Below are 12,655 nucleotides of genomic sequence, written 5' to 3'. Positions count from 1 at the left end.
GATTGTTCTAGCTTCAGGCATTGCTGGACTCGGGCTCAAGCGATGTCATCAGAACTTAGGGTTCCTCTTCCTCTTGGCTCAATTCTGCTCCTATCTGTGTGGGCTGCAGCCTCAGCTTCTCACTCAGCTGCCTAAGTTCAAGGCTCAGGCCCGAGTTTGTTCCCTTCCCAGCAACTCAATCAAAAATCACAGGGCTCACTCTGATTGGATCAACTTGGGTCGTGTGCCAGCTCTGAGCCAATCAGTAGGCATGGGGGGGGGCGCGTGGGAAGGCTTCAGGTACTGATTGGCCAGGACTGAGTCACATCCTGCCTGTGGGGCTTAAGATTGGGGGAGAGGAAATTCTCCAGGAGGCAAACTGGACAGTTTCAGGAAATTATTGCCAAGAGAAGGGTGAAGGCTGCTGGTGGCAAAAACAACAGATGTCCCCAGTACCTTCTGGAATTCTCACCAGCATCTGCTTCCTGCAAGGGATCTGCTCCCTGCCAAGAACCTCACAGCTGGGCCCCAGCATGGGTGCCTGTGAAATGAGCTTGTCTCAAATGACCACCTGGCACTTCTTGTTGCCATGGGCAGCAGGCTTGATGGAGAGCTCATGAGGGCATACACCCTTCCAAGCTGGGTTCTTGGCTATGCCCAGGACTTCATGGAATCCACACCAGCCACTGGCTGCTAGGCCTTCTCCATAAATAATGCACATATCATTCACCCAGTATACAAGGTCAATGTCCCAGGCAGCCTTAGAATGTTTCAGCTGCATTTCCTAATTTGAGCTTTCATCACCTCTCTGAGCTCAGACCAGACCCAGGCTGAGGTCTCTGGAGAGGAGGTACCTGAGGACAGCCCTGCCCTTGCCTTCAAAGGCTTGAGGTTGGGAGGGACAAGCAGCCACACTGCAGAACTGGACTTCCCCAAGTAAAGCTGTTACCAGGGTTTTCATCCTCCTGAAGCAGCTTCCGCCAGGAGGGAACCACAGGAACCACAGCCCTGAGGCAGGCAGGGCTGGCCTGCGTCCAGGACACAGGAAGCCACAGAGGAGGCTGGACATCAGGGTCCTGGTAGGACTGGATCTAGGAGGGCTTTGGGCCCCTGGGCCAGCAGTGGAGCTGTGGAGAGGCGACACCAGATGCTGACACTCAGGTCTGGGGCAGACTTGCAGGCAGCTCAGAGTTCCAGGGAGTGCAGCTGGGAAGCCCCGATCCCCACCCCCAATTGCAAGCAGCTGAAGGCCCTAAGGCTGCGCTCAGGGCCGCAGCCACTGTGAGCAGTCCTACCACAGGGCCCAGAGACAGCCAAGAGCTGGGCCTGCCCAAGGAGGGTGCTCTGCACACCAAGCCTTTGAACAGAACTAAACAAGAGGGAGCCCAGGGGTCCAGAACCCAGGGAAGGTCCATGGCTCCACAGGAGCCAACCCTGGCCTCAGCTCTGGCTCTGTCTGGGGAGGCCTGGGGTCTCCCTTCCAGGAAAAGAAGGACCAGACCCCTGAGGTGGGCCATCAGCTGCCCAGAGGGAAGGCTTGGGAAATGAGCACTGACTTTCATGTCTGACTGAGGTGCCAGCAACAGAGAGGGAGGAAGATCTTGTTGTTGGGGGCTGGGAGTTGCTGTGGCTGCGTTTCCTAGGTCCAGGGGCCACACTGAAGGGCTCTTTCCTGGACTGAGCAGAACGCAGGGAAGCCGCATGCAGTTCCCTATGCCCACCAGAGGGCGCCTGTTCCTCACAAATCTTCCAACTTGGGCTCCTTGGGCGCCCTGTCTTTGCCTTTGGAGGGGACGTTAGGAGTAGGATCAAGGTGACCCTGGACCCTGAGGGTCCCAGGTAGTGATAAATGGTGTACTAAGCTCCGGACTAGAGAAAAGTGGGTTCTGCTGAAGGCAACAAGGGCTGTTCCAGACCAAACCTTTGGAGGTATGAGGCAGTGCAGATGGGAAAGGGGGTGCCGGGAGCTCAGCGCAGACGTGAGACCCTCAGAAAGGCAGCTCTGGGCCATGGCACATGCCTCATGCTATTATTCCCTTCCTGCAGAGGAGGAGATAGAGGCCCAACAGAGTTCAGTTACTTGCTCCATACGAACGTGGCTGCACGTCTGTGTCTGGACAGGGCTAATTAAGCTTCTGTCCTCCTTTCTGGGGGGTTTGGGGGTTATAGTTCCAAACTGGGTTACACCTGATCCCAGCTCCATATGTCATCTGTTATGTGGTCTTCCTAGACCCCTTCCCCTGCCTTGGAGACCGCCTCTAGGACCCCTCTAGGGCCTTGGGAACATCCGCAGGACGAGCCGCCCTGGGCAGCAGGACAAAGAACATCTGGTCTTGCCTCGAGGGGCCAGCAGCCCAGCCTGGCAGGGCACGTGGGATGGGCACACAGGGTCAGAGGGTCCCTGGTACCAAAGCCTTGGTCTGGCCTTGACTCAGCAGTTAGGGGACAGCTCAGGGGGACACAGGCAGCCTGGGGCCTCCACACTGCATCCTCACTCCACACTCCACAGGCTCCAGCTCCTGTGAAGGGCGAGGCCCTCCCAGAACATGGGTGCCTGGCAGAAACCACAAGTGTGGGAGAGACGAGGTGTGGAATGCCATCCCGCCACCAGGAGGTGTCCTGCTCTGTCTTTCCTGCTCCTCTCCGGATCTCTGGAGCCTAGAACAGTGCCTGGCACAGACAGATCATTTGGTAAATAAGCAAGTGGAGGGATGAATGAACAAATGAATGGAATGGACAGAATACTTACCATGTGCAGGAAAACTTGGTGAGTAAGAAGTGGCCCCTGACCCCAGTGGGGGACAGCCAAAAAACACACAAACAGGTAAATATACAAGCTCACATTGCTTGTATGAGAATTGCTGTGCGGCCAAGGAGAGAACTGGGGACTAGGGAAGGCCTCTCTGGGGAAATAACGTTAGTACTGAGGCCTAACACGGAGCAAGTAGTGAGAAGTCTGGGAGCAGGCATTCCTGGAGTGGAAAAAGCAAGTGCAAAGGCCCTGAGGGAGGACCAAGCTTGCCATGGGCACAAGGAGGCTGATGTGGCTGGTGAGTAAGGGAGGCCGGGCACCGGGCAGAGGGAGAGGTGGCCCTGGTGTCGGAGCAGTCACTTACTGGGAGGGACTGTGCCCAGTTTGGTGGGCTCCCTGGTGTGACTAGGCTTGTCTCTTCTGGCTATGCCCTCGCCCTGGCCCACTGTGTTCACACCTCAGCCTTGGTTACTCTGGCCTGCCCAGGCCTCTCTCCCGCCCTCCAGACTTGTGCACACAACAGCCTCAAACACAGTGAGGCCACCACGTGGCACCAGACCTTCAGTTCTTGCCCCTTCAGGTGTGCCAGAGGGCTCAGGCCTGAGCCTGGGATCCTTGGTGGGAACTGCGTCAAACATCCAGTTAATTCATCCCTGAGTCTAGACGCTTTACCCCACATGATGACCCGGTTCTCTCCTTCCCAGCACCTTCCCTTAATCCAGTCCCCTCCCCAACACCACCTCCGAAGATGTCACTTTAGTGCTTCCAGGGAGTTTTCCTATTTAAAACCTCCATGCTTCCCCAAATCCTACCTCCGTACCTGGCTCAGATTGCCTGTCCCTGCCTCTCCCTTTTGCCCATGCGCCCTCTGTGGCCTCCTGAATCAGGGCTGCCCACACACTGCTCCTCCCCCACAAAAAACACCCCCCCCTCGCATCTTTTTTTCATCCTCCTGACCCTTCCAGTCTCAGCTTCAATGCCACCTCCCCCGGGAAGCCTTCCCTGCTTTGTCAGTTCCTCTTGTCCTTGTGCTCAGAGCACCCGTATCAATGGCCCATCTTAAAGAGTTGTAAATGGATACCTGGTTATTAACATTTGCTCCCTGCCATTCACACCCCCCCACCAACTTGTCTTGAAGACAGATGACTCCTTAATGCAAGTGGTGGGGGCCTGAGAGGGAGGGAGGGAGGGAGAAGGGTGTAGATGAAATACCCCACAATGTCTCCTCCCATCAGGAGGCGCTGGGGTCCCAAGGACTCTCCCCTGAGATAAAGCAGTGTGCCCGCACCCCAGCCAGCTCAAAGGCTACGCAAGGAACGCCACGTGGCCAGTGTCGGAGGGCAGGGGTGAGGAGGGAGAGTGTGCAGCTTCTGGGTCCCTACCCCGTCCTCTGCCCACAGTCAGCCCGGCCTGCAGGACAGACGGCCTGCAGGACAGACTCGGGTGCTCCAGGCTGAAGAAAGTGCATTCAGGAGGGACAAGAGGCAGCCAGGGTCATCCAGCCGGCAGAGGTGGGTCCTGCAGCATCTCCACCTTAACATCAAAGCAAATTCCAGGCTCCCCCAACCCTGGGGTTTCAACCCTCCCTGACCCCTAGAGAAGGCATACCACACACCATGGGTGCTTGCAGAGGGCTTCAGCCCATGAAGCTCATCTGTGGACCCCAGAAGTTTCTTAGAGTGCTCTGGTCACCTCTCTCCCTGAGGGCCTGAGTTTGAGGTCACACTTCCTCCAGTTTGCTCTCCTGACTCACGGCTCACCTGTCTGAAAATCAAACAGCTCACCTACCACCCCTGTGTTTAAGGGGTAGGGTGCTGCCCCCCGCCCCCGCTCCCCCAGATACCAAGGTATTTGTTTCTCCTGGAGGCCAGAGTTTGGAAAATGAGGGCAAGGCTGCATTATTGCCCTGGAACATATGTCCTAAGGGACCAGAAGGTACCACATGTCACCACCAGGGGGAGCCATTCTGTGGCCCGGAAAATCCAGTGAGGCCTTTGAGGTGAAGGGCACAGCTACCAGGTGCCCACACTGGGAGGTGACATCTCTGGGATCTTTGGCCCTGGGCTCACACACACACCCCACCCCACCCCTAGTTCCACAGAGGGCAGCCCCCCTTGTAGCCCATTCCCCCAGAGTGCCTGGAGATGTATACACCTCCTGCCAGGGCAACCGGGTTAATATGGCAGCACCCAATGACAGGGTCCTGAGAAGAGGCTCCCAGTACAAGTCAGCAGGAAGGGACCAACCTGGGAAGCGGCTCCCCTTCCAGCCCATAGCCCCAGTGCTCCCACCACGTCCCGGCAGGCAACTGCAGCTCAGTCTTAGACTAGCAGGGCCACCCACCAGACCCTGCTGCCCAAGGCACATCTCCCACCCAACTGGTGTCCTCAAATCCACTGTCCCCAGGAAGGACAGCTGGGCCAGAGTTCAAGATCCTCCCCTCTTCTCCTTGCCCCCGAAACTAAAAGAAGAAAAACAGAAACCAAAAGAAACCAAAATAGAAAAACCAGGCTTGAGACAGCTTTGTTAGAACAACTCAGCAAAATAAAATTCCGGTTTATTGTTGGACAACATTGTTTCACACATACATCAAACAGGCCAAAAAAAATAAACAGCAACTTCATAGACAAAAAAAGGAAAAAAAAGAAACCTTTTATCTTTGGCCTTTTTAACCATCTCATACAAACCAACTACTTATAGTACAGCTAAGTACATACACAAAAAGTTACTGGAATGCTCGGAATAAGATTGTTTTTTTGTTGTTGTTTTTGCTTTTTTTACAAGGTTTTTTTTCTCCTTTGAGATTATAATGAACATGGTCACACCACAAGTAAAGTCAGAAGTAGGACAGAGAACGCTCCGAAGGCTGGTTTGGTCATCCGAGATCATTAAAAATGGCTGACCCCCTAACAATATGTACAAAAATATAAAATGTAAATAAAAAATACAAACAAATTTTCCTTTTTAAAGTACTTTAAGAAAAAAAGCAGGGCCTTGGAAGTTTTGGTTCTTTTTTCCTCCCCTGTTGCAAATTCGCGTTGTGGTTTTGGTTGGGTGGTGGAGAGCGCGTGTCATCTGCGGTGGCGCTGCCCGCAGTGGGCGGGCGGGCAGGCGGGACTCTCTACTCGAAGGTGACCACGTTTAGATTCTGAGACGGGAAGTGGAGGGTGAATAGGTCACGGTGGCCTTTTAAGTTTAACTTTTCCTTTTTTGCTGTCTAGTCATCCTCATCGGTCTTCTGCTTCTTGGTGTCAACATCGTCATCCTGGGAAGGGAAAGATGGTCAAGGTCCCTTTTCAACCCACCGGGCCCACCCACCAACTGCCTCAGCTCCTGCTGGCAGAGCCAAGACGGGCACAAGCAGCCCCAGAGGCCTCTGGGAGGCTGGGCCCATGTTCCTTCCTGTTCCTGCTCAAGATGAGAAGGGAACCACTCGGGACCACCCACCACGCCAACTACAACTACTGAAGTCCCATCAGCCCCTCCAGTTTTAGTGCCTCAGATCCCAACCCTCTCCCCCCGTCAAGCCAGACCAGACCCACCTCGTCATCTTCAGCTGCCCGTTTGCCTGTAGCAGCCTCAGCCTCCTCATCTTCATCTCCATCCTCTTCCTCACCTGCAAAGAATAAAGCCCAGGTAAAGCACTCTGCCTTCCTTAGCCAACCAGGGAGGGTCTTGGTATTCTCCCCCGCAGTGGCAGCCAGAAATGGGGAGGGGGACAGGAAAACTGCAGCTCCTTGGGCAATATCCCAGTAACAGTCTTGGCAGGATGGAGTGCCCCTGATCTCTCTGCTGCCTGACAAACTGGGCAGTCAGGGTACCCACACTGCCCATCGCAGACATCTTGTCTCCAGAGAAAAGAAGACGCAAGCAAAAACCAGAGAAGCCAGTCCAACTCATCAGTGTGTGGACGGCACTCTGCAGTGGGAGTGTGACCGTGGTGTTTGGGGCACAGCTCCACACCACTAACCTAAAGCAAGGAAAAAGATGCCGGCTCTGCAGGTGCAAGCCCAGTCATAGGTGGTCCATTCGATCTGCCACCCCCGAGGAGCCCCCAATCCCTGCCCATCTGCTAGAGAAGACAGAAAAAGGTACCCCCCAAAAAAGAGACAAAGCTACTCACCATCACCTTCCTCCTCCTCCTCCTCTTCCTCCCCACCTTCCTCCTCTTCTTCATCTACCTCATTGTCGGCCTCCTGCTCCCCATTTTCCTCGTTCTCCTCGACAGAAAACAGACCAGCTTACAGATGAGGACAGAACATCACTCTGCCCCATCCCTTCTTCCAGACCCTGCCCAATGCTTCTACAGACCAGACCACCTAAGAGACGCCCCCTGAAGCTCCAAGAGATCCTGACACATAACTGTCCAAGGCCTCAGCCCCCTCCCCCCCCCCCGGATTAAGCCCAAAGTCTAAGTAAGAAATCTTAGCCAGGAGCTGCTACGGGGTCATGTCCAAGGTGGACACTCACAGCATTTCCGTTAGCAGGTGCCTCTCTCCCATTCTCCGCCTCCTCCACAACTTCCTTCTTCTCTTTTAAGTCCTTCAAAAAGGAAAAGGAAGCCAGTCAGTCTTTTGAGCAACCCAGGGCTGCCAAAGGAGCCCAGGCCTTCAAGTACGAGGGATGCAGTGCTGATCTGGATGTCCAAAGCTAAAAGCTGAATGTTACAGGTGGACGGAGCACAGGATACTGAGTGTCTACGGTCAGGATTTCGTCCTACTTCTCAACCCTTAAAAACAAACACACTTTAAAAAAAGGGCCCACGACGGCTGTTCCCCCTGCGGCTTTACTCCTGCTTCTTAGGAAAGGAGCCATGTGGCACCACAGCCTGAAACCTGTCTGGCCGGGCGGACGAGCCTGGGAACACTTCACTCACACACTCGTCACGTACTTGTTTCCAACCAGAGGGAGCTCCGCCTCTCACAAATCCTTCTTGGAAGACACCAGGCATGTGCCGTAAATAAATAAGGCAATGGGGGGAGGGCCCTGACACTGCGGGAGGACTCCCGCTCGGGTGGACTAGCCTGGGAAGGGAATGGGAGGGAGCTGACCGGCAAAACCGGGGAAGCCGCCTCACCAGCCAGAGGCCCCGCAGCCGAGCTCGAGCTCCAAGCCCGCGGTAACGCAGTACCTGGCAAGCGCACGTTTTGTCTTTTTTTTTTTATCTGAAGGAACCGGAATCCCACCAATCCCTCCATACCCAACAGCTGTCCCAGGAGGTGGCAGACCGATGCCTGGAAATGGGCACGGGCTCAGGGGACGCTCTCCTGAGCCCGAGCGAGGCCTTTTGCCACTCAGGCGCGCCGCCTGCAGCGCCCTATTTCCGCCCCTGCCTCTCTCGCCCGTCCGCGAGTCAGCTCTGTGTCCGTCGGACCGCGCCTCGCAAGGCGGCCACGGCCCGGGTTCCAAAAGGCAGCGCCGCCGCGGACACTCCGAAGCCCCGTAACTTTTTCAGTGCGGCAGACTCCGCCGCCATCACAAGCCATCACAAACAGGCGTCGAATGGCGCGGGAGCGGAGGGCGCTCAGCCGCCGTCCTGCGAACAGCCCCCGGGCACCTGCCGGCACCTTCCTCCAGCTTCTCCCCGTCCAGCCCACAGCGGACCCCGGCGCCGCCCGCTCCCGCCCCCTGGTGGCCGGAGCCCCGGGGAGCTGTGGGGGCGGGGAGGTCGCGGCGCGCAGGCGCGCACCCCCGCCCGGCGGGCTTTGCGCGCGGGCCTCTGCACGCACCGCGCGCGCGGAGCACGTGGCCCGGAGCAGCCGAGTGCGCCCCTGACCCCGGAGACCCGGCGCCCGCGGGCGGCCCTGGCACCGCCGAGCGCGCGCCAGTTGCTCTCCTGTCTTTCCCGGCCTCTGGACGCCCCCGTCGCCTCCCCGCGCAGGCCTAGATGCGCGGTATCTAAGTCTCTGCATTTGGCGGGCAAAGTCCCGCGGGAGGCTGCCCCGAAGTCCGCGGGGCCTTTTCAGTCTCACAGCCCGAAGCCGTCGGAAACGCACTCCACAAGGCTCTTTAGTGCTCTTAACGGGAAATTACCTTGGAGGAAAGCGAAAGCCCGCGTTGGGTAGGGCTGACCCTCTCCTCCAAACTAGTTCCCCGGCTGGGCCCAGAGAGGACCGGAGGAAGCCCCTGCGGAGATCCGGGTCCCAATCTCCGCTCCTTCGGGGGAGTCGCTCCTGGGAAAGAACCAGAGGTGACGCCAGGGGCACAGGGGTTAAGGAGACGCCAAGGTGACTCGCGCTCGTCCCTGCAGGGGCACGACAGAGGCGCGAACAAGGGCCGAAGGATAAAAAAGTGGTCCCTCCTGAAAGTACCGTGCTCCCGCCGAGGGCGGAGACACTCCCCGGGGCAGGCAGCGGGACCGATGCGGCGCGCAGGAGCGGAGCTGCGCCAAACGCGCAGGACCTCAAAACCGAGGGCAGTAAATCCGCAGCACCGGGCCCCAGCAGCCTCTGGTGCCCGGTTCGACCCCGCAACAAGCCAGTCGCGGCCGCAGCTTTTGTTCGCCCGCGTAGCCTCCGGAGCAGCCGCAAATACGGTGCCCCCGGGCAGCCGCGGGGGGCGCCCATCATCGCCCCGGCGCGCCGCTCCTTCACTTTCCGTTTCCTCCCCTCCAGCGCGTGGGCTCGCCTCCTCCTCAGTCAAGCCCGGTATTGCTGGAGAATTATTGAAGCTGGGCGGCTGCTCCCGGCACACTGCCCCCAACCCCGGACGCCCATCCCCACCTCCCAGAGGGCACCCAGGATGGAGAAGACCTTCACACCTCCGCGGAGACAACCAACGTAGCGGCCCGCCGGCCCGCCGCCCCACTCCGCCTTATCAGAGCTTAGTCCAGATAAGCCTTCTCGGACCCACTACAAGGCGCGAAACGCAGCGATCCGGCGCCGAACAAAGAGCAGCGCCGCCGGCGGGCGCTCGCCGCGGAGCCGCCACTTCCCGCAGCCGGTCTGCGCCCGCACACGCGCCCCCCCCCCAGCACTTCCGATTCCAAACGTGCTGGAGTTTCAAAGTTATTTCCGTGCGCCCCGCGGGCCGACGACCCCCAGCCCGGCCCCTATCCTCCCGCCGCCACTCAGACGAGTCACAAACAAGTTTCGAGAGCCGTGGAGCAGCCTCGCCTCGAGCCTCTCAGCCTGCGCGTCAGCCCCTCCGGGTCCCTGAGGGCCCCCGGCCCACTCCCCGACGGGCATTACGTTTGCCCACGGTGCTTCCCGCCCCCTCCCCCGCAAGCACAAAGAGTGGGCTGCCTGGGGGCCTAGGCTGGGGGCGGACGGGCTCCCAGCAGAAGGGAGCAACAGCGGGCTCGGGGTACCCAGGTGCCGCGCGCCAAACACCGCTCCGGTGGTGGCGGCGCGCGAACCCCAAAGGGGCGGGCGGCGTCTAACCTCACCTTGGTGGTGATTTCGGAGCTGGTGTCCACGGCCGCGTCTGACATGATGGGGCACGCCGGTGATCCGATGCACGGATTAAAAAGAAAGCGGGAGTTCGACGACTCTGGCGATAAAGCTGCCGGAGTCCGCGGCGGCGGAGGAGGCGCGCGGCGGAGGTGGCTGCGGCGAGCGGTGAGGTGGACACGGGAACAATGCAAAGATGGCTTTTCAGAGCAGCCAGTGGAGAACTCACGCGGCGCCAGAACCTTTAATATAGATTAGTGGGCGGCGCTCGGCCTCCCTTGCCCGAATGCTATTGGCTTAGAGCAGGGAGCGGGCGCTCACTCATTGGCTCGATTCCGAACAATGGGCAAGCGTGCTTAAAGCGGCAGTGCCTTCGTGCGTCCCGCGCTGCGCAGTCGCCGGCCGTACTGTCATTCAAGGCCTGAGTTTGCTGGGTCTCCTCGGCACCAACGCCGTGGGGGAGGGGCGCGCGCTCGCGCTCGGGGCGCGCGCTCCCGCCGCTGTTTTGCTTGGGGCTGCTGACGCAGAAAGCTAAAGCGCGGCAAAGCTGCGCGCCCAGCCCCCGGTCCTCACCCCTCCCCGCGCTTGCTCGGAAGAAGGGGGGGAGGAAAGAGGAGGCGGCTGCCGGCCCACACGACGGCTGCCAGCGAGGGGGAGGGGAAGGCCGGGTGCTGGGCTGTGCTCGCCCCGGGCGGTGCCCTGTACATTGCCCGTATGCCCACCCCCAGCGCCTTGGCACATCCCACCATGAGCTGTCCCAGCGCAAGTCGGCGGAAGCCCCACGACGAGCGATGAGTGCGTGAGGCTAAGACCCGCGTACTTGGGGCGCCCCGTCTTCTACCACGTCCACCCCCTCTGCCCAGCTCCCGGCGCCCGGAGTCTGGGGAGGTGACCCCGTCGCCACTCCCAGCCTCGGCGTCTGCCGCCTAAGCCAGCCGACGAGTGAGTTCCGTGCCAAGCACGCACACTCGGGGATTCGTGCATCGAGGGGACTCGAACGCCTGTGTAGGCTCTGCCCTCGAACAGGACAGCCCGCGGGCGTCGCACCACACAACGGTCCCCGCACTTTAGGTTTCTGGTTTGCGCCTGCCCCGAGCGTTCAGTGCCGTCGCGACAGCTACTGGGATCCTTCCAGGGCCCGGCCTTCGAGTCTATCGCTCTCCCACCCCACTTAAGACTCTGCCAAGGGCACATGAACTTCTTCTTTGCGGGGTTATTCGAGGGGTAATAATCGTCCCTTAGGCCAGTTGATCTAGTCCTTGGGGGCTCCATGAAGTTTGGGGCGCCATTTAGGGAACACGCGGAGCCCGAAAAAGGGAACCATTAAGAAGCCACACTCAAGATGGCGCTGGACTCGGCAAGCCTGGCGTGACGTGGCGACCCAACCCACTCAGACGATCTGAAAAACGTCGGCGACACTCTCCTTATCACCATCGCACTTGGCTGTCGAACTAAGAAACCAGCTGTGTGGGAGGAAAGATTAGAATAAGTGGAAAGACGTTCCAGGAAACTACCTGTGCCACACACAAGATGGCGACAGATAGGGTTCATCCCCGTGTTGCCAGAAGGGGGCGCCCGACACGGAAGGCGGGACTCGGGAGAAGCGAGTGCACACTGGCTGAGAGTGGCGGGCGAACACAAAGTTGACGCTTTGCGTCCTGCCATTGGCAGGTTCCGCTGTCTGTCTCTTGGGGCCGCCGATTTGGGAATGGAGAAAACCCGGAGTGTGGTATTATGGAGGAGGGACGGATGCCAAGTCCTGCAGTGCTTGAAGTCGGGGGCGAGAGGAGAGGCTGAGTGGGTCGCCCTTCATGGTTTTCTTAGGTCAGGGGCCAACTGGCCCCATTCCCACCGCGAGACCCCCTTATCTGAGCTCACCCCGCACTCTCCCGGCTGCTTCCCCAGGCCCCGGACTCGGCTGCCCAGCCGCGAGCAGGCGCGTAGGGCCGGGGCGCCACCCGGATCTGGGCCCCCTCCCACTCCGCCTGTCCCTCGCGCCTCAGGCCCGCATCCCCTTTACATCTGCCAGTCTGGCCGCTGGCCTGTCGGGGTTTTCCCGAGCGAACTGTCTTTTAGGGAGAGAGAAGCCCGGGCTCCCTGTCCTTTGGCGGGGAGAAACGTGGGGCAGGTGCTGGACAGGGCAGGGGCACCGCGCCACCTCCCGCTGCCTGGCGGTCGCCATCCCGTCCCGGTTACGCAGCAGCGGAGGGGGCGCCCTCCGGGTTCCCGCCCTGCCCCAGGGCGCCCCAATGGCTGGAGGTGGGATTTTCCCCAGGGCGGGCGCGCGCCAATCCAAGGGACTCGCAATGGTGAGGACCACGAGTCCCAACCTTTTGTTCGGTCCGCTCCCGCCCGCCGTCAGTTGCCTTCATTGCGACGCGGACCTGAGGCCGCCGTTCGTCCCAGAAGAGGAAGGTTCTCCTTGGCCGCTGCAGCCGCGACCCTTCCTTTGTGTCACATTATCCGAGAAGTGGAGGGATTGTGCGGTATCATAAATGGGGTAGAAGAGCGCCTTTTACCTGCGGCTCAACCA

At 59.3% G+C, this 12,655-nt stretch overlaps 1 protein-coding gene across 2 annotated transcripts; it reads right to left on the bottom strand.

Annotated features, from left to right (window-relative positions):
* Nucleotides 1–5,253: 5,253 nt before the first annotated feature.
* On the bottom strand, nt 5,254–10,356 carry PTMA (prothymosin alpha). Of its 2 annotated transcripts, none has more exons than XM_057551837.1 (5): nt 10,119–10,356; nt 7,202–7,273; nt 6,855–6,951; nt 6,274–6,347; nt 5,254–5,996 (listed from the first exon to the last, which is right to left on the bottom strand). In XM_057551837.1, the coding sequence occupies exons 1-5, from the start codon at nt 10,161–10,163 to the stop codon at nt 5,949–5,951; spliced, it is 336 nt and encodes a 111-aa protein (XP_057407820.1). In that variant the 5' UTR covers nt 10,164–10,356; the 3' UTR covers nt 5,254–5,948. The 2 variants fall into 2 exon arrangements, with proteins under 2 accessions (XP_057407820.1, XP_057407821.1); XM_057551838.1 differs by having other exon boundaries at nt 6,855–6,948; nt 10,119–10,355.
* Nucleotides 10,357–12,655: the final 2,299 nt, after the last annotated feature.

The sequence above is a fragment of the Balaenoptera acutorostrata genome, chromosome 8 (assembly GCF_949987535.1).
Source record: "Balaenoptera acutorostrata chromosome 8, mBalAcu1.1, whole genome shotgun sequence".
Lineage (NCBI taxonomy): Eukaryota > Metazoa > Chordata > Mammalia > Artiodactyla > Balaenopteridae > Balaenoptera > Balaenoptera acutorostrata.
This window is presented reverse-complemented; position numbering and strand designations above follow the sequence as displayed.